The 22,360-nt window shown below is 39.0% G+C and overlaps 1 protein-coding gene across 4 annotated transcripts in view; it reads left to right on the top strand.

Annotated features, from left to right (window-relative positions):
* Nucleotides 1–22,360, top strand: part of Robo1 (roundabout guidance receptor 1) — a 376,555-nt gene that overhangs the window by 244,708 nt on the left and 109,487 nt on the right. For all 4 annotated transcript variants that reach the window (XM_050148900.1, XM_050148897.1, XM_050148898.1 and 1 more), the window contains exons 4-6: nucleotides 16,993–17,113; nucleotides 17,429–17,567; nucleotides 19,691–19,818. In XM_050148900.1, the coding sequence (XP_050004857.1) occupies nucleotides 16,993–17,113; nucleotides 17,429–17,567; nucleotides 19,691–19,818 (388 nt within the window). The remainder of the gene's footprint in view (nucleotides 1–16,992; nucleotides 17,114–17,428; nucleotides 17,568–19,690; nucleotides 19,819–22,360) is intronic.

The following is a 22,360-nucleotide window of genomic DNA, read 5'->3' as shown; positions in this document are numbered from 1 at the left end:
CTTCTCACCTTCTCCTTGTGTGAGCGGTACTCACAATACTCTTCATTGCACACATATAGGCCAGCAACAGTTCTGGCAGCTCTTCCTGCCTCAGCCCATCTTACCATGGAAATACCAAGATTGGAGAATCGAACCATTGCGTGTGCTTCCATTTGGGTTGTAACTTGAACCCTGGTCATGAGGCTTGTGCTGCACGTTCTATAGCTGCTGAGCTCTCAGATCTCTGATGCAGTTTCTTCAGAGGAGCCTTCTATAAAATCCTACCTGAAATGTATACATTAGATTTCTTTTTCAGGTCTTGTTTCCTGCATCAAGCATTCTCCTTAGGTATGCTGGAAATTCTCATTCATATGTACTTGTCCCTTCTATATGATGCATCTGGAGTGAATGCCTGTGTTCCTGTGCCTGTCTTTTGGTAGGAGCTAGTAATGGTTAACTCTGATTGACAGACAGCTTTATGGGATTAATTATTTCTGCATTATAAAAATGTATTGATTATAGTGGTTCCTATTTGATTAATAAAGATGTGTTTGAACCTAGTTGCAGTGATTTAAAATTTACAGTTCAAAACCACAATAGTTTTTTGTACTAACCTAAATAATACTATTTTTCCTTACCTATTTACTATGATCTTTATTTTTTAAAATTATTATTATTATTATTATTATTATTATTAAAAATTTCCGCCTCCTCCCCACCTCCCATTTCCCTCCCTTTCCCCTCCTCCTCCCTCTCCAGTCCAAAGAGCAGTCAGGGTTCCCTGCCCTGTGGGAAGTCCAAGGTCCTCCCCACTCCATCCAGGTCCAGAAAGGTGCACATCTAAACAGACTAGGCTCCCTCAAAGCTAGTACATGCAGTAGGAACAAAACCCAGTGTCATTGTCCTTGGCTTCTCAGTCAGCCCTCATTGTCCGCCACGTTCAGAGAGTCGGGTTTGATCACATGCTTTTTCAGTTCCAATCGAGCTGGCCTTGGTGAGCTCCCATTAGACCAGCCCCACCACTGTCCTGACTTCCTTGCTCATGTTCTCCCTCCTTCTGCTCCTCATTTGGGCCTTGGGAGCTCAGTCCAGTGCTCCAACGTGGGTCTCTGTCTCTATCTTCATCCATCGCCAGATGAAGGTTCGATGGTGATATGCAAGATATTCATCAGTATGGCTGTAGGATAAGGCCATTTCGGCCTCCCTTACTAAGATCTTTTTGAATCAAATTATACTAGTGTGCCCAGTCTGCTTTGACTGGGGCTATAATTCACTGATATTGTGCTTACATGGCACACATATGGCTATAGATTAGTTCCTTGATAGTGAGAAGAGGAGAGGAAGGTGGTGAGGAGAGGGGAGGCGATCAGAGAGGAGAGGAAAGATAAATGGGAAGCTAAGGGGAGGGAAGGAGAAGGGTGACAAAGGAAGAAGAAGGGAAGCTAGGGAAGAGGAGGGGAGGGAACAGGGAAAGGAAGACAGAGGAAGAAGCAAAAGGTATAGAATGAATGAGGATAAAAATGAGGGAGTTGCAAGACTTTAGGATGGATGATAACACTCATGGTAAATTATTATATAGCAGATTTCCTTGATTTGCAGTTCCTGTTCAATTTGTACTAATGAGTGGTGAGGGGCTGGGGAGGTAGGCAGCTTATAGGATAGATTGCTTCCTTAGCATGTAGGTGGCCATGGGTTTGATCTCAGGTACCGAATGAGCAAGGTATGGTGGCTCATGCTTGAAATCCCAGTGCTGGGAAGTAGAGGTAGGAAAATCGGCTGTTCAAGGCCATCAGCCATTGTGACTTTAAGATCAGTGGGAGAGAGTGAGAACTTGTGAATGGTGAGAGAGCGGCAGAGTTTAACTTGATAAATTAAAGCAACTTATAGAATAAAACATTTAGATGGTTAAAAAATAAACAGATATTTGTGAAACCGTAGCAAATCCTGTTCCATCAGTTCATAAGTTATATCAATGTCACATCTTATATGATGTATACTATCAGTGGACTTGATATTGTATAGTCTGTCTGCCCATTTTTGTCCTGATTATTTAAGACACCGAGTTATCATTCCTTGGAAAATCCCTACAGATCAACATGAGCTTACTCAAGCACCACAGAGACCACACAACTGTGTTCAGATGCGGAGGTAAAAGGGCAGACCCAGATTGCCAGACAGTGGATTTCTGGGTTAACAAGTAATCTTTAGCAATTTAGGTAATGTTATGTAGTTCTCAGGGGCACTCTGAGTAATGGGTTAGACTTCCGTGTGCATAAATGACCTCACATATGTGCTCAGCCTATATAATCCCATGTAGTTTGGATATGGTGACACACTGATATTTTATCCTGTTTTGATTTTAATATTCTATTAAATCCCTTGAGAACATTCTACACTTCTGGTTATTTGGTTTTTCCAAATTGGTCTCCCCTAAGACAGTTTTTACTGTCTTAGCCAGGTCCACCCAAATGTTGTATCCAGAATGTTAGACAACACAGAGGCCTGCCTCACTGAACTGCCCTAATCTAGCCACCATGTGCCTCGAATTAGCATTCTTAATCCTCCTGTCAGAGTGGATCAAAGGAGAAAGGCTTCCAGAAATTCTTCTGGTCTTCCTGCAAAAGTGAGACTTCCTAGTTCAAGTGATCAGGGAGGAGAGCTGCATCTACCCCAATATGGCAGCTGTGCAGAATGGACCCAGGTAGCCCGAGGGCGTTCGTGTGGCGGGGAATTTGTGGTCAGCCTGCTGTCCTAACCCAGAAAGCAGAGGCACAAATGTAGTTGCCCTCCCATTTTCTGTGACCACTGTGTGCATGCGCCTGCCACTTCAGTTCTTCCAGGGCTCACTCAGCACATCCATATACCCGATCAGCCCCCTGAAGTCTCTCCACATGGCCGTGGACTAGTGGAATTCCGCCGGAGTCTGGGAGCATTTTGTTTAATTATAGGTCGAAGTCGCTTGCCAAATTAAAGACACAATCTTTTGTGGGTTCAAGGATGGTGTTCTGACCCGTTTATTTTATTTTCAATGTTCTATTAATCTCCAGTGAAATGTCTCTTTAAAAAAAATTGTAGCTTCGTATTTACTTGAAAGCGTTGCCTATAAATCTTATCTTGGAATTGGAAGAGTTCATTGCTATCAGCATGGGGTGGGTAAAGCCTTTGTGTTTAGGCCGTTTGCTTTGCTTGTCACTTATCTGTGATTGCGCACGATGGCCAGGCGACATTTTGTTTCTTTCTGTTTACCTCAAACAAAATGAATGGCAACCTTCCTTTTAAAGTAGAACATTCCAAAGTTCACTGATTGTACAAGGCCTTCTTTCTTTTTAAAAGAGGTCCCAAATGCAGAAATCAAAGAAACATTTGAAGCCATTCAGGTTTAAATTACTTTTCATCTGAACCTTTTAAAGGGTCTGGGATTTCCTTTTCATTACTTATGCTTGGCCAAAGTTAACTTTATTTCTCCATGATGTCCACACCACCACTTTTATGGAAAGATTCTCTCTTAAGAATAATTTTGATTTTGATGCCTAGGCTGAGGTCCCTGAATGCTATTTATGCTTTTTCTTTGTTTAAAGGGCCACTTGCTTAAAGTCAATAGCGAATGGTAATGTCTGACCTCTTCAGCTTCTATTTCCTTAAAACCAAAGAATTTGATAATATGATAAATCATACACTTGTAAAATAATCTGGTGTACATTAACAGAATTACTACCAGATGGTACAGGATTTCTCTTCTTAAATCCTAAGAACTCTAGGTGCTTATGAAGCTTAGAAGGCTGACCGTGTTAGACACAGGCTCAGGTTAAAATCCACTTGTATGGGAAAATTCTCAAGAGCAGTTGAGCCCAATTTATATAGAACTGGTTGAAAATAATAGAACCTCATCTCCTTGAGTGGATAAAGGAATCCATTATTGCTTATGTTCCTTTTCACCTTCCTGGTGTCATTCTTCTCTCAGGCAGATACATCCGACCACTCTACCGGACCCTGCACCATGCTTGCAAAGATCATATGGGATTAGCCCATCCTCACTGCAGCAGGGTAGCAATATTCTGCCCAACTCTGACTGTGCTGTAAATATAAACTCACACTTAGCTGGAAGCAAGAGAGCCATCCACAGGCATATGTGCTGTGCATGTACATTTATCCTGATGACAACTAGATGGGTTAAGGGCCTTTGAGCTGGCTTTCCCACTCAGGCAGGTTTAAAACTGACCCCTGCTGAAAGGAGGAACTGAGTCTAACCTACTGACAAAGCCCTCAGACCGCATTTCTTGGTTCATCTAGTCTTTTGTATCCATACCTTTGAATGTGACTCTAGATTTGTTCCTTGTTGTATAGAAAGCCAAGAAAATATAAGTTCATCATCTCTATCCAAAAGAAAGCCCACTATGGAAACTTTGCTTGGTTTGTGTGTAGAATGAGATCCGGGGCACTGATGGAACTACGTGAAGCTAATTTTTTACATTTCCTGAATGTTAGTTGCTTTATCAAAAAATAATAGAATGTGTAATTTTATAATCTACTTCATAGTGAAGTGGGTTATGAAATTAAAGATAATGCATGCAGCAGTGGGCTATACCACAGGTGTTAAGACACTGTAATTCAGATGAACATTGGACCACACAGGTTGCTATATGAAATAATTTCGATATTGATTAAACTTGCTACAGACTTGATGAAGAAAATTTCATGTACTTACTTGCCTACAAAACCATTAAAACGTATATTCCACATAAGACAGTGGATTTTTTTTCAAATCTCATGTTTTTGTGATTTTTTCTTTCAGCGAGCGGGGTGATTAACTCATTTAAAATCCCTAGATAAACATCAGAGAATTTACTTGCATTTGTTTGGGAAAGTGAGTAGGATTTGAATTTGTCTTCCACGGTAGAAGAATCTGTTACAAACCCACGCTCTAGAATACTAAGCATTATCTGAAGAGATGACTGTTGGCTTCACTAGAAGTCTATACATCCGATTTTTGTGGGGAGGAAAATGCAAGTAATATGTTTTCTACATACATGCTGTGTTTTTTAAATGCTGAAGTTAGGACGAAGTCCTGGTCATCACAGACTGTGTGTCATGTGTGGGAGACAAGCAAAATGATAGTGAAATTACATTTACCTCTCATTGTAGTTTGCTTCTCCCTCTTCCCACTGACTCCTGACACAACCACTTGGCAATGCCAAAGCTCCTGGTGACCTTTTTTTTTTTTCTTTTTCTGGAAGCAACCTAGGATTCACAAAATTCTGATTTCCAACTCCAAGTTTGAACAGTATAATTTAGACCCAGGTCAAGAACAATTGTAGCACCCATTGACTGGCTGGGCTGAGATAAGGTGCAATCATCAGATCCATTATAGCAATCTAGCCTCCCTTGATGCTTTGCAATGCATTTCTCTTCAGTGTGTTTTTGTCTTGGCCATAGAACTGAACTGCATATGATTGCAAGAATATGCCTTTGATGCAAACCCGAATGATTTTTTTAAAATATTTTTTAAATAAGTAATTTTGTCTTTTGTTTTGTTTTCATAGATCACTATAGAATAGAAGTTCATGGGAAGCACTTATTTTTACTCCTTAGGAATCATGGGTTCATCAGTGCTTGTACTTGGCTACTGTTCAAGCTGAAGGCTGATTTTGAACTCTCCTGCAATCTTTGTGTTCCAAAATGATTACAGCCCCCACGTGGGCAAATAAACGATCACATTTCGTACGAATATGCATTTAGATGTGTGTGTGTATTAATGTACATAACCTTGAGAGATAGGAGTGATTTGTCTTCTAGTGATGTGTGCCTCCATTATTGAGGCATACAGAACTGTCAAATTAAGAAGATGCATTCTAGCATAGTATCGTGTTCAGGACAAAAGAAGGGAGAAATTGGCTGTTTGAGTTTTGAATTCATACTTGTAGTCTAATGGGCTCAGTCTTCTGATGAATGAATTAGTTAACTAAGCTGCTTACTTGCAAGTTTCTCTTGTTCCTCTTTGATATTCTGAGATGAAAAACGCCACCAGCGATAGATGAGACTTTACCTCAACCTGCAGCTTTAACAAACATGTTTACACTTGTAAAGAGTCTGAGGTAGTAATATTAGATACTCCTGGTGCTTTTTTTATATTCACAAATGAAAAAAATCTCTTTCTGTAAAGTAAACCTGGTCACTGTGTTTCCATGTCCAAGAATTCATGCTGTACTCCACGGTGATTGTCTCTGCCCTGGGTTTCTGTGTTCAGAATGTAAGTGAATTTAAATTTCCAGGGTAATGTTACAAATGACACCGGGTCTCTGGAAAAGGCATTATCTTAGCAAAGTATTTGGTGATGAAGGAAATCCTCGCAGTGTAGAGAACAAGGAGCCCTAAGAAGGCAGAGAGAGAAAAACACGGATTGACTGTTGGGGAAGTATTTTCAGCTGGTGTCCTTGTAACTCAAAAGAGCCAAGAGTTTGAAAATGAGCTTTTCTCTTCTCAAATACTATGAACATTTGTCATCTTTATTTCTAGAGCATAGTCATAATTCCTCTGAAGACTTTTATTCCAGGCTGTCTTAGCGGTGACTACATGTAAATTCAGAATTACAGCCAGATGGCTGGCTGAGGTGACAAACAGCAAACCTGGTTTTGTGGGAGAGTGAAAATTGCCCATAAGACTTTGTTTTTCCCTTTAAAACAGCAGGACATTGTTTCATGAGACCTGTGAAGGAAATAATACATTAAGTTTAATAGCTGTGGGCTAAATTAATTTTTCATATCCAAGCCCAACACTACCATATAATCTGCCTAGAATTTTCATAGAGGTAAAAGCCTATCGGCTCCCTTGCTTTTAGGGGACAACTAGCAAAGACTACTTCATGACAAAAACCACTCTTTAAATCGCTTACGTTTCGCAGGATTCACTTTGGGGGTCTAGTCTAAGTGGCTTGAGAATCAGACACCTTGGAAATCAGCTAAAAGCCTATGCTGGGTCAAAGTGCTTTCCATTTCGCCCGCAGTCCGCAGTTGCTGGCTGAAGTTTGGAATATTGTAAATTAGAGCGGACTTTCTCCCTTGATTGCTCTGGATTCCATAGTGCGGTGGCCCAAGAAAATGGGTTTGCAAGAGAAAATGCCAAATTCAAGTCTTCATTTCGTCTTTGGGCCCCACTTAAGCAAGCAAACTAGGTAGGCATTAAGAAGACCATGTTTCTACTTTTTTTCCCTTGTTAAAATAAAGCTTCATGAATAGGTTCTCTGGGGGTATACTTGCACTATGTCGGAAGATAATTTATCCCTCACAAGGAAAATCATCCTCTCCCCTCTACTTAACGGTGTCTCCGCAGGGTGCCTCCCCCTTGCCTGCAATTAGCTAGGCTAGTTGAAGTCTGTCATCAAATTATCATAGGTGCACTTCTGCTGCCGCCAAGTAGCCCGTTACCAATTTCTAAACTGCCGGGAGGAAGCTGGGAAGTTAAGTAGGAGCCGGAAGTCGCCTAGCATGGCAGCTGCCACAGTCCTAGACAGAATTCTCCCTGGCCCTGTGTTCTCAGCTGGCAGTCCCCCAAGCTGTGTGGAGAGCCACGTGCTCCCACTGGGATAATTGCTTTTTCTGCATGAGTCTCTTGTTGCTTCTTTCCGACGATCAAGTGTGTTTAAACTCCTGGCTGAAATCATGTTGGTTTTCAAACGGCGTTGTAAAGTGTACCAGCAAACAAATGAAATTGGATCATGTGCTCTTGTATGTCTGTAGCTTGGGCAAATATAGGACACCAGTGAAAAGATCTTAATTGCCCGCTTTCCCTAATTCTTCTCTGAAGAGAATAATCTGAAGACTTACACGTTATGTTCTCCCCCCCACCCCCACCCTTGGAACGCTATCCTTCTTATGTCAGGAGATTAAATATAGAAAGATGATGTGATTGCTTCCAGTTTGTTCTCATATTTTCTGCGCGATGTATACGCTGTTGCCAGGCCTTTGGTTATGAAAGTTTATTTTGTATGTGTGTGCAGTTCCCAGGAGTACTATTTACACTTTAAATAGGCTGTGAAAAATGAAAGAGACAAAGCCAATGAATTAGTAAAATAAAGATGAATAGTTTGCACTATCAAGTTGAATACTTTTTTATGATGAAGTTAAAATCTGGCTGGTTTGATTTTTTTTAATACCCTACAGTAAAATAAAATATGATTGATATTGGTATTCATTCATTATCTTTCTTTGATACTACTCAGGGCACAGCTGTTCCCTTTTGTGTCTGGTCAGGAGTGTGCCACGGTTTTATCAACGATCCCTGTCTCGGCCACATAGAACTGGAGTTTCTCTTAGTCAGAAAGCCTCAGTGGGAAATATTTTAAACAATTCATCTCCCCGCCCCCCCCCCCATTCTCTTCCGCCTCCTCAGTCCCCTCCTCTGATTCCTGTGTCAGGCTCTTATGTCCCAGATTGAAAATAGCCGCAGAAAAGAATTTTTGTTGCTGTTGTTGTTTTTCATGAATCTGATGTCAATAGTTTTCTGAAAACTAGAAAGTAAGTTAACTTTGCTAGTTCAAGGACTGTGATGTGGCCGGCTCTAGTTTCTTGTTGCTGGTAATCTAAACACTTGAGATTTGAGATCTTCCTGAGATCCTTCCGTCATCGGCACAAATAGCATTGAAAGTCTTGTTTGTTAGACCACATAAGTAGACTACATACAAATTAATTCTTGAAGTGTATCTTATATCCAAGAGAAATTGATGGAATTGTGGCAGTAGTTCTTTCAATGCTTTTGAGCTGACAATTGATAATTCTTGAATTATCAGGAAAAAATGAGTTTTTTGATAATAACTCTTAAATCTAAGCTTCAAAGAGAAAGGTAGTAATTAGTGTGTATATTCAGAAGTATAAGTTGCCTATATATAACATTAAATAATAATTACTAAAGAGATTTTGTCATCCTGATTTAAACCGATTTTCTTGAACAGTTCAAGGCAGGATCTGAATAAGAAAAATGGCCACAAAAGAACTATTTTTATGTTCTTTGATATTCTATGGAAGCAGAATTGCCTAAATTATCTTCAGTTAATTCAAATTGTTTTATTTCTATGAAACATTTTGGAATACTTATCCAGTCCTTTCTCATTTGTGCAGTAGAATTATGCTACCATTACTTTTTTATTTTTGTATGCAGTGACCTAAGATTACTATTGTATTTTTTATTATTGTTTTCAGGTAAGGTCTACATGTGTTGCCTAGGCTGCCCTGTCACTCACTAGCTTGATTACCAGACTGTGATTGGATAGAGCCAATGCTCCTATCATTGTCTTTAACAAATGCACTAGTTTGGGCTAGATGATAAGGATGCTTTTCTCTGAACTGGCCAACATTAACACTTAAAATTACTTATATGCACCCACTGAAAGATATAATTCTTTTTTCCTCTTTTCTATATTCCATGTTAAAGTATTTTTAATTTATATTTTATCATTGTTTCTGTGATTGATTTGATGTTCTTTTTTTAGAGAAGAGATGCTTGGTGGGGGCAGGGACAGGAGCTTCAGTGGGTATAACTCTTCTTCATGTGGTTTTGTTGAAAGAAGTCTTGGGTAGTTTTTTGAGTCTGTTTCTGCAAAGCAGGAACATGCCCCAACAGGCTAAAACAGCTAAAACAACTGCTTCCAAGATGAGTACACATCTTCAACCATTCATGTGGTTTCTCTGTCCTCCATGTGTATCTATGTGCCTCATATACTCACAAAAGAAAACAACAAATACATTGAAAAATATTTATTAAGTCGGGCACACGCCTTTGATACCAGCACTTGAAAAGCAGAAGCAGGTGGGTCCTTGTGAGTTCGAGACCAGCTTGTTCTACAGAGCAAGTTCCAGGACAGCCAGGACTATTTCACAGAGAAACTTTGCCTCGAAAAACAAAATCAAACACACAAATGTCCTATAAATGTCCCCGAGGTGTCTCAGGACTGTGAATAATATAGCCAGCCATCTTGGTTACCTGATGGAGGAAGGTCATTGGCTAATAAAGAAACTGCCTTGGCCCATTTGATAGGCCAGCCTTTAGGTGGGTGGAGTAAACAGAACAGAATGCTGGGAGGAAGAGGAAGTGAGCTCAGACTCAATAGCTCTCCTCTCTGGGGCAGACGCGATGAAGCTCTTCCCGGTAAGCGCACCTTGGGGTGCTACACACATTATTAGAAATGGGCTAGTCCAGTTGCGAGAGTTAGCCGAGAAGAGGCTAGATATAATGGGCCAAGCAGTGTTTAAAAGAGTACAGTTTGTGTGTTGTTATTTCGGAGCATAAGCTAGCCAGACGGCTGGAAGCAGGGCGGCAGGGATGCAACCCGCAGCTCCTTCAACAGTTACCTGCATCTCATTGTCATGAGAGCTGACATGGTGGGTATCTCTGTCGCTTACAACAACTTGTTCCAAGTCTATGGTTAAAGGATCTAAGCAGAATTGACAGCTCATCCTGTAGGGATATCCTACTCAAGCAGTTAGTGGGGAATCATTGAAGAATGATACTGACATCCAAAACTTCTCAACTACTTTTCATTATAACCTAAAAATAATTCCATGAGAAAGACACTTTTTATAAGGAAAAAATCACCTCTAAGCCCAGGTACATTAGAGAATTTTCCTTTCTGTGCTGATCACACTTAGCAAGACTTTGACGTTCATTGAGTATTTCCAAGCTTTTGGTCTTCTCAAAATCTGTGACAATGAAGCACTGCACAAATTCTCAATGATGTCAGGGGATTTCTGTGCATCTTATATATATTGTTTGAAATACCTTTCTGTGTTCGCATTCTATAGCAGTATTTTCTTCCTTTGTTCAAATCTGTTTCTTAGATGGTATTTCTAAAGGACACAGGTTTTTGAACTCAAAAATCTATTAAAGAAATTGGAATAAATTATAGGACAGTTTGCTGGTTAGCAATTTGAAATCAACTTTGAAGCCCTTAATATAATTAGTGGTTTCAGTTTTTGGTCTGTTGAATTCAAGTCACATTAAGTTAATGTAATTAAAAGCAGAGAAGATTTTTGCGTAGCCAAACTAGTTAATTAGCCCCAGTTGGCTTAGGCGGTTAACTGAGAGGTGTATGGAGAATGTTGAGGAGGTGATGTCTTTAAAAAAAAAAAAAAAAAAAAAAAGATATCCCATGTAACAGACACTGCAAATCATCTGACTTGCTTTAGGGTAGAAAACGAAGGCGTAGCGAGGAGTTCATGTTGAGTTCATCTTTATTTCTGATTGGAAAAAAAACTGACTGCGGGTTCAACTGTCTACCCATAGAATAGACAGACCAAAATATCTTCCTTGATTTTCTCCCTCCCTCCTCTTTTCCCTCCCTTCCTTCCGCTCTTAGAAACATGTTCCTATGAATGCAGAGATTATTAGCTTTTCTTCCCCCTTTATGCTAGAAATAAAAATGCTTACTGTGATTGTGTTTCCATAAAGGCATAAAACTATTGTCTTTGCTTTTGGCAGAGAAAACAGCTCCTACATGTGACATAGTCTATATTGTCACTCAACAGAGACAGTTCCACGAAGATAAAGGAGTTAGAAAAAGAGATTGCCTCCTGTTCCATAGAAATCATTAAGTGCTTGGAGCCAATCCCTCCCCCAAGGAAAACAATCATGTCTAGTTTCTCTTCGAGCAAGCTCCTAGTGTATTAATACAATATGTATCGACCACATGGAGGGTTTCCTTACCTTAATATCTCTCAAACACCACTTTTTATAAGTTGGAGGCTATTCCAAAGAAAAATATCAAGTTTAAAGATATTTGAGATTTTAAAAAAAATTAACACCTTTTCTCTTCCCCTTCTGTCTCCTTCCTGCAAAGGAAACGGGCCTCCAGGACCTCTCTTTTTGCTTTGATTTCATTGAGTATGTACATAACCGAGCCCCCCACCCCAAAGCACTGTCTAGGGCTTATGGAAATGGGGATGTCTAATGTGGTTGCTGCTGTGGACTGCTAAGGTGCATGGTAACAAGGAAGTTGGACCCTGCCTTGGGTTTTTGACAGAGGCGGGATGCCAGCATATTGTCTGCGAGCTTAGCAAATTCGGCGGCACCCTCCCCAGGATTATGTTAATTGAAGTCTCTAGGCTGCAGCTCACTGTTTAACATTGTGTCTGTTCATTATACAAACTAGTTTTTGATAGGTTTACAATTTGGCTGTCAAATCCAGCTGTAGGAAGAGACCTGCCAAGAAGCATATCTGAGCTTGTTTTAAATAGTGCTCTGTTCACATTTATTGTGTTTTGTGGGGGTTGGACATGTTTTTCCTCTCTGTTTAGAGAGAGAGGAAGTGTCATTTTTCGAAAATGTTGGAAAGGACACCATAGTGTTCCATGTAGGAACTCAGTATACACTTAGAGTCTTAATATGTGACAACACAAAGTGCAGACTGATGATAGAAGGGACTTGTAGTGTGGGATTTGATCATGGTGACAGTACTGGACAGATTCGTCTCCCTTTCTATTGAAAATGCTGTAGTTTCCGTTCGTGTGGTCAAAGAGAATAGAATTGTGACTTTCCCATCTCAATATAGCCATTGCTGTTATATCAACATCAACTTAACTTGTGAAAATGGAAGTTTGTATTGTTCTACCATTTTTTTCACACTTGCATTGTTCTGTTTCATTGCTGGCCCCTTGTTAACATTTTTTTTGTCTTTACTCCAAGTGATGTTTTCATCTATGCATAGTCTATTTTGAGAACTTTAGACTTTTTTTTCCAGCCGGTATAAAATACCATGTTGACCAGGTGCTCTTGGGAGGCAGAGGCAGGCAGATCTCTCTGAGTACCAGGCCATTCTGGTCTGTATAGTGAATTCCAGGCCCGGGCTACATAATGAGACTCTATCTCAAAAACCAAACAAGAAGATACATTTATGTTTTTAATGCAGTCATAACAGTACGTAGCTGGGGATGGATGGTTATATATTGGAGAGGTTTTTATAGCCATCTGTGAAATCTCAGAATTTTTACAAGTGGAATAAATAGTTCTGCTATCACCTCATTTTGTGTCCTGTTTCCTCTCCTTGTTTTAAGCTGGTATTTATCCTTTGCTCACAGCTAGGACATTAGGGCGAGGCTTCTTAATTTCAGCAACATTAGCATTTTGGAATGAGTAATTCTCTGAGGTGGAGAATGACTGAGTACTCTAGGAGCTAGGAGCATAAGCAACGCCTTTGGCCTGTCCTCTCCAGTTACCACTGATGTGGCTCCTTGCCACTGCTTCTGTCCACCAAGTCAGTCTCCAGATACTACAGCAATCCCCTGTGAGCCAGCAGGATGATTGTCCCCACTAAAATTCATCATTTGGAAGGAAGTGATGGCAACCTAGAAAGGCTTAAATTTACTTACCTTTAATTTAATGCTATTTTTTTAAAAAACCATGTCTTTAAAGTACATGTTTATAAGATAGGAATGGTTTGTCTATTAATACTCAGTTCTGAGACATCACTATATCACAACAAAAGCAGGTCTCCTGTTTCACTAAATTGTAAACTATGTTCCAGGAAAAACGAACTTACTGTGGTTGGACTTACGTACATAAGGCGTATAGCAGAAATTCTCTCGGCTCTTCCAGCTTTCACCTCAGTGACTGTTCCCTCCCATTCTCTCACAGTTGGAATTATTCCATGGCTGAGACGTTCCCAGCATCTCCCCCATAATTTCTGTTACTTAATTTCCCCTCCTTCTCCATTTGTATGTAATCTTTCAAAATAGAATAACAGCAGGCTGTAATGCATAATGTTAATTGATGTCCCATGTGTACAAACTCAAGTTGATTTAAGATGCTACATTCCCAAGTATTTAAAAATTGTAAAAGTAAATAAACACTACATGGTATGAAAGCTGTAGCAATAAATCTCTGAGTTTGGAAATTACTTATATGTTATCATCGTTGGGCTCTCGTTTTCCTACATTATCTGCATTTTAAAGTTAGACTCAAGGTCTTCTATTTGTTGTAGATAAGCACACTGACTTATTGACTTTCTGATCAAAAGGAATGCTGAAGGCATTTGTTGGCTTCCTCTGTTTTTCTGTTATCAATCTAGTATTGTTTGTGTTATGTCTTCTAAAATGAACTTCTTTTCTAAGTATGCAAGGTCAGTTCAAGTTAGACTCTTGGGGATAAGAGCTTCCTTATGTCCCCATATGTTGTCCACAGCGACAGACTCAACAGCACGACATACAGAGTACACCTCAGAGCCTTCATTTTAGTTCTCCTTTTTGGAGAAATGAATCTGCTCCCTCAGCTTTTCGCCTTGCTTGTGCAAGTATTTCAACAGAAGCACACAATAAAGGGGGCAGTATATCTTCTCAGGAGGATCGTCATTTTATGATGTCCTGCTGGTTCTCACTCTCAAGGACTCAAGTTTATTAAATACAAATTTATTAAATAGTAATTATGATAATGAGTTAAAATTGTATATTTGCTGTCTGCAGTGCCCCCCACAAAGTCAAAGAGACAGACTCTGCCAAAAATCTCAGGCCTTTTTCTATTTGCTTAGTAGACAAGTTCCTTTTATCCCACAAAAATGCTACTTTTTCCTGGACATTTTGTCAGGTTCTAAGGCCCTCAAGAGCAAGTAGAGGCTCCTTTACCTCATCAGTCAAGATGCCCTGCTTTTAGAAGTATAGTTAAGAAATACCTTGATTGGTAGAGTAGAAACAGATGGGAGGAAGGATTTTGCTTTTCTGGACCTCTGTTCCCTTTCTTGAAAAGGAAAGAAATTATAAAATTTGCTTTATCGTTTTCATAACATGGTGATAGTAAAGAACATGCTGGGGGCTGGAGAGATGGCTCAGTGGTTAAGAGTATTGCCCGCTTTTCCAAAGGTCCTGAGTTCAATTCCCAGCAACCACATGGTGGCTCACAACCATCTGTAATGAGATCTGGTGCCCTCTTCTGGCCTGCAGTCACACACACAGACAGAACATTGTATACATAATAAATAAATATATATATATAAAAGAACATGCTGCATATATGTACACATACAAGCATACACACTATACAGAAAACAAAGTACTTAGCATTATGAACTATAAACATTATTAGGAACTAAAGTTGGGTTTGCCTTTCATTTGGTTCTATTATTGAATTTCGTAGTTTGTTGTTCTTTTCCTTTCCTTTCCCCCCCTTTTCTTCTTTTTTCTTTTTCGAGCCGTAATGCAAGAGTGGTAATTTGGAAGCTGATTCTTAAAGGGAATCATGAAAATGTTGAAATGTTTTTCCACAAGGGAATAATTTGAGAGTATTTTGTAGTAAAGCCCTATAACCAAATTGATACTGAATATCTGTTTGTGTATGGTTTGTTAAACAACTAAAATGGAAAAACACAATCTCAGTTAGTTAAAAGTGCAGGTTGCAGAGCACTTGTTAAAAGATCCTACTTTTGTGAAATTGTGTGACTATGCATATATCTGTATATATGTCAGTTACTCCTGTGAACTTTGTGCTATTATTGACTAGCATAAGTTGCAGTCAGGACATTATGATAGGCAGCTTTGTAGCTGGATTTGTGTTTACATTTCTTCCTGGTAGCTTACAGAGGACCTTGCTGTGCCAAAGACACTGGAATGTAGGTGTGAAGGCTCTGTGTAGGCACCAGTTCAACTTATCCATGTCCACCGTTGGGTAGGTGTGGTCTTCAGGAATAGGGCCTTGAATCTGGCTTGTGGAGAGCAACCTCTAGTCTTGGCAACAGCCTGGGTTGGGGATGCCCATGGGAATCCTTTGGCTAACAACTTTTAATTGCAACCCATTCAAAGTACTGGAAGCTTCATTTAGTGACAAGAGATGTCCATTTCGGGCTTTATCTATCAATCTCCCTTATTTGATAATTTCATTTATGTCACTTTCATAAATGTTTATATTTTAGGAAGATTCATATATGTATATATTTAGGAGAGTATGTATTAGATTTCTCTACTAATCATAAGATGACCCTTAACTTTAGCCGTCTCTCTCATATTCTATCCCTCACCATCCTATTTCATATATGCATTAAACATTTTTGGCCATGTTGTTTGGGGGGGGCACATTAATAACTGCTTCTATTTCAGTAGGGGTTATAATTCTGTTTAAACTGCTTACCTGAGTTTGATTTAACTTTTATAAGTGATATGAATATAGACAATTATCCATTTCTTTTAAGTTTTTCAATTTGGTGAAGTATAGATTGTTAAAGTATGTCTTTATGATTCTCTGAATTTTCTTGGTATCTTCTGTTATGTCCTCATTTTTATCTTCTGATTTTGTTAATTTGGGTATTCTCTGTCTGTCTCTGTCTCTCTCTCTCTTGCTGCCTTTTTGTTAATTTGAATAAGGGTTTATCAATCTTACTGAGTTTTTCCAAGAACCAACTCTTTCTTTCATTGATTTTTTTCTTTCTCTTTTATTGATTTCAGCTACGTTTAATTATTTCTTTCCGTCTATTCCTTCTGAGTGTGATTTCTTCTTTTTGTTCTATAACTCTCCAATATGCTGTTAAGTTATTTTTATGAGATCTCTCCCCCTTTAAATGTAGGCACTCAGTGCTATGAACTTGCCTCTTAGGACAACCTTCACATGTCCCATAAGTTTTGCTCTGTTGGTATTCATTATCATTCAATGTCAAAAAGTCTTTTCTTTCTTCCTCAACCCGTTTTCATTCAGTAGTCAGTTATGTAGTTTCCATAAATTTGTAAGCCTTCTGTTGTTATTGATATCTAGATAAAATGTGAAAGATTTTAGCTGATTTAAAATAGAAATTAACATTTAGCTTGAGTAGCGAGACTTTGCCAGATATATATGTAAATAAAGTTTTTCTTCTTTTATCTTGTGTATTTGAAATTAAGTTTGTTTGGGGCTACTGCTAATAAATATAGCAAATTGTACACAACAGCTGTTTTGCCTAATTATGGTTGGATTTATTTGGTTATAAAGTAATTTTTATTTATGAGGTTCTCTACTATGTTATCAGTTAAAAACATTTTAGTAAGATTCATTTCAATGGTTTTGGTTTTTTTGAAGATACGAGGAGGAAAGCTCATGATCACTTATACCCGCAAGAGCGATGCTGGCAAGTACGTCTGTGTTGGTACCAACATGGTAGGGGAACGCGAAAGTGAAGTTGCAGAGCTGACCGTTTTAGGTGAGTGTATTATCTAATTTCATCCAATTCTAGTCCAACATATGCATCATTATCATTCTGCTTATAAAAAGGAGAAAAATCAACTTTAATCAAAGTATATGGGAGAAAGAAAGACCAGTGAGCCAGTATTTGCAGGAAAGAGGAGGGGTGAGAAGGATTCCACAAAGCAGCTTGAGATAAAACAGCCAAAGATATGAGATTAGCATAAACCCGAAACACCGTGAAAGGCCTACAGAAGTGGGCAGCTGTGCGGAATAAATGGAAATCTGTCCTTACTGAACATCCTAAGTGTTTTTCAATTCATTCATCTTCTAGAGAGACCGTCGTTTGTGAAGAGACCCAGTAATTTGGCAGTCACTGTGGATGACAGTGCAGAATTTAAATGTGAGGCCCGAGGAGACCCTGTGCCTACAGTTCGATGGAGGAAAGATGATGGAGAGCTGCCCAAATCCAGGTACATCTCGGGCTTTAGAACTGTGATGCATCGGTTTGAAATTTCTCTTTTGAATCAGGGCACACGTGTCCTTAGTGTGTGTCATCGTCCTTACTTCTGATAGCATCACTTTCAGCTTTTACTTCAAGAAACTGGTGAAAACCCATACTTCAGATAATAACCTTTTCCAGGGCATACAGTATGAGATGCAGCCATCCAGGACTGTAGCAATGAGCCCCAGTTCCCATGATCAGAGGAGAAACAAACCAACAAAAAAACAAAACAGTACTCTGTAGTATACTGTGTTGCAAAGTTAGGATATGGAAAATCAAGTATATCAAATTACTGTTGGATTCATAGTATCACTGATTTATAATACACTTAGCATGATGTATTTACATCACAAGAACATCTAGAATCTGTGGCCAAGGTCAGGATTGAGCCCTGGAGATCATTAAAATCTTGTTCCTGAGGATTTCAGAAGCGTGGTTCTGTGACCATAGCTTGTACCTACAGTGTTCCTTAAACAGACTTCTCTTCTGCTCAAGCCAAATGTAACGCAACTTTTTGCAAAGGAGAGTATGGGAAAGGGAAAGGGCACAGCAGTAAACATGTCACTGTGAGCTAATTAAAAAGTGGACTTCCTTTTTACTCAGTGGAGTGTAACCGGGAAGGCTAGAAGTGAAGAAGGATGCTTAAAATGAAATCCTGCACTAGCTCAGAATTTAGAATAATAGATGGTTATTTATTTAGGGGTAGCCTCACAGATCACAGTCCTCTGCTCATTCGGGGAACAGGAACCGAATCCCGCAGCGGGGAAAGGGAACAGACACGTGCTTTTCATCAGCATGTATAGAATAAGAGGCCACGTCCAAGTAAACGGTTAACTTAAAGGCTACTGGCGGTAGGAATTCCTACAGCATAGAAGTCAGGGTTTCTTGATGTCTATCCAGTCCTTAACTAGGAGAGGAAGAGAGGTGTAAGAATCAGGGAGCACTGGTGATGGATGCGACAGTAATGTAGTAAGGGTCTGGTATTGTTACCACACTGTTGTCTCTCAGGTACTCATTCCATCATCAGCATTGGGTCTTCACGAAGAATCACATTGTAGCATTGTAGGGGTGAACAGTCTATGCTTAAGGAACTTAAGGAAGAATGCAGGCATGAAGAGATACCCAAAAACATCGTCAAGCTCTTTTGTCAGATAGATAGAAACTTCTTAAAGGAAAACAAACCATATGCAAGGGCTTAAATATATATAGAGAAATATGAATGTACATATATATGCATATACCCCTATATACATATATGCATATATTACTATATTACATTGTATTATATCTTATATTATTATACATATAAAGAAAGGCGAGATAAGGACGGTTGCAGCATAGGTAGAGATGTGGTGGGAAAGTTTAGCATAGCTCGTGCTCACAGTGTTTGGTAAGCAATCATGAGATGTCAGACTGGAGATACTGAGACCAAATGATGAGGGGATTCATGTCGTAAAGAGTTGCAGCTCACATTGCATGGCATCACTGGACCCCAAAAGGTTAGGATGGACAGGATTAATGTTCAGGAATAAACCCTAACAATGGATGCTGCTCTGTTAAGGACAGAGGCCACGCTACTGCTGTGATCTTAACAGAGGAGAGGCAAATTTTGGTTTTGATCTAGGAGATTAATAAATCTAAGGCTCCTGAAGGGAGATAAGTTGAAAGAGAACTGATCTACTGGATGGCATGCCTGGTTTCAGTGCTAGTATGTATTACTACTAAACATTTCAGCAGCAAGGCCAAGTGGCCTCCTCATCTTCTAATGCTCCAATTTCCCCAATCTACAAAATAGTATCTACTTGTTAGAATTTAAAAGGTAAAAATGTATAAATCCCTTATATCTGCGACTTAATGAATGGTCCCATGCTATTTAGCTTTAATTTGAGCACAGTAGCTAGAGGAAATCAATGACAGTCGTTCTTTTAGAAAATGAATTCATTTGCAGGAAAGCCATGTTTTACACTTTGTTTCTAATTGCTTGGAGGGATGGCTGCATGTGACTTGATTCCTAGCTGTAGCGGCATAACTGTAATGGTGTTTTCCAAGAAGAAAACCGCATGACTTTGCTTTCTTTTATTATGTCATCAGATATGAAATCCGAGATGATCATACTTTGAAAATTCGGAAGGTGATGGCTGGTGACATGGGATCATACACTTGTGTTGCAGAAAATATGGTCGGGAAAGCTGAAGCGTCAGCCACTCTGACAGTGCAAGGTAAGCAGTGCTGTTGGTGTGTGTGTTTGTTTGATCATGAGAAATACAATGTTGGTACTTGCAGAATACACTATTTATGAGTTTTTATAAATCCAGACTTTATTGCTCTAAATATTTTATGTCAAATATCCAAACAGCACACTGTCTATATATTCTACAATTGTTGGAAGTAACTGAATTAAATTTCAGAATTATGGTGAGTTGGATCTCAAAGGAGAATATGCTTTAATCTCTGTATCTTGAAATATAGTGTCCTCCCAAACTTTTAATTAAATAGTAACTGTTTTCATGAAATCTTTGTTGTAGAAGGAAAAGAAGTTATTCATTGTTCAGGTCAGGTTTCAGATCAGAGTTGTGTAAACTGTACTACATTCTGTCCCCCCCCCACCCTCACGCCCAGAATGTAGTTTTGTTCACAGGCTAGGGACGTTGCCTTCTTCTATTCCCATAATGCCTAGGACAAACAGATAATCTGAGTTTCTTCAGTGAGTCAATTCCCCTTCTCCTTGGCTAATATTGGTAAAGATTTCTTACTGAGTCTATAAGCTCAAGTGACTGAGGTATGTAATGGCAGAAATGCCTTGAACGTCATTGGTGTCCGACACCGATGTTTTGGATGTTTCTCTGCTTCACATTGTGTTCAGAATTTCAGACATCTTCTCTGTTCCTCGTCATCTTTTTACCACTTTCTCCGTGATGTCATAATGATTATTTCTCATTCTCACTCAATAACTTTTATTTTTCTCCTAGTGAGAAATTCTTTGTTGTGGAATTTGAGAGGCAATGACCTTTAAATACATTTGGTTGCTGTGAAGGATTCCCCATTTCAACAAATATATGTGTGTATGTAGTAAACAGAGAATATGGCCATTTAGGTTGTTTCTGAGGCTGACTCAGGTCATCTTTTCTGAATGCTCTCTCTTCTAAAGCTATCAAGAAGAAAAAGGTAGTTTTTGAGAGCGTTTCTCTATACTGGATGTCCACAAAAGAACCTGTGGGCTTTTCACATTAACAAAACAAAACAAAACAAAAAAAAAAAAAAAAAAAGGAAGGGTGTTATGTGCCACTTTGGGGTGTTTAACTCAATTTCATAAAAACAAAAGAAAAAAAAAAGGTCAAAAACAAACATTGAATTTCTAAGGTCTCAGTACCTTCTCCTTAATCTAAGTAGGGCTTGGGCTTCTTACTCAAGCTAAAACTGTGAAAAGAACAGTGCTTTACATTTACAGAAAGCCTAAATTCGAGAGAGGTCAAGTCCAAGTTCAAAAGCTCTCCAGAGGCACTGAAAGAGGCCAGGATGGATAGAGCTTGAAAAGACGTATCTGTGTCCAGGTCACTGTGATGACAAAGCTGACTGTCACAGTCAGTTAAGTGTGTCTCACATCCCACTGCAGACTCAAAGCCTTCTCCTCTGGTGGACTGATGCTAAACAGTACTTATTCGGTCCCGTATCTAGTGAGCACTGAAATAGCTTCTTTCTGTAAGTTCACACTCCATTCAAAACTAGGCCAGCCTTAAATTTTCCATATGGAATTCTTGCTCCCAAACCTCAATTAATTTCAGTGGAAATTGGTTACAAATGATCAGATCCAGAACCTGTTAGCTGAATCCGAACATTCTCATTTCAGTTGCGTTCAGCTTTCTATGACGTTGCGAGGGAATCTGTGAGTATTACTTCATTCAGTATTAAATATGTCCAAGAGCATCAATGTTAGGTTGCTTTAACATGTTAGAATAATCAGCAATGTACTGAAGAAAAGCAACTTCCCGATTCAAAGATAACTAAAAAGCATTCATGTGAAACCTGAGATATTTGGTCTTTTTCTTCCTTTGTGAAAAATATTAGTTACTACAAAGAGAATAATCAAGTCGAATCCCTTTGGTAGCAGGAGGTGGTCACAATAAAGAATTTAGCAGTGTATTTTTTATTATTATTTCTATGTGATTCCTTTTAAAGCGGGAACAATGGAGTCAGTTTGTGCTTAAAAGTGATCTTGTTGGCGTAGAGGTGGTGGCTCAAGCCTTTAATTCTAACATTCTGGAAACAGAGGCAGGTGTATTGCTGTGAGTTCAAGGCCAGCCTGGTCAACAGAGTTAGTTCCAGGACAGCCACGGCTGTTACCTAGACAAACCCTGTCTTGAAAAACCCAAAAACCAAAAACCATAAGTGATCATCTTACACTTAGCCACCTGTGAGTGTTTTATTCAGAGAATTTGGAAATGGTGTATTACAAATATAAGCAAAATCACCTTAAATAAACTGTGTATTACAAATGTAGTAAGATCACCTTAAATAAGGATGGTGATTTGATTTTCACTTCCAATACAGAGAATTGTAATTCCAATCAATATCTTAAAAAGAACTCTTATTTGAGAATTATTTCTCTTTGTTTCTGCTCTGTCTTTTTTGAAAGAATCCTTTTTACTTATTAATTTTTGTGGTGTGGGTGATTGAACCCAGTACCTCACTTACTACTGAGTCACACATTTTTTTTGTGTATATATTTTTTTAATTATTTATTTATTTATTAAAAATTTCTGT

The sequence above is a fragment of the Alexandromys fortis genome, unplaced genomic scaffold (genome assembly GCF_014885135.2).
Source record: "Alexandromys fortis isolate MF-2015 unplaced genomic scaffold, M_Fortis_MF-2015_v1.1 scaffold_4, whole genome shotgun sequence".
NCBI classification, from domain to species: Eukaryota; Metazoa; Chordata; class Mammalia; order Rodentia; family Cricetidae; genus Alexandromys; species Alexandromys fortis.
Note: the sequence above shows the minus strand (reverse complement) of the source record. Positions and strands in the feature narration are given on the sequence as shown.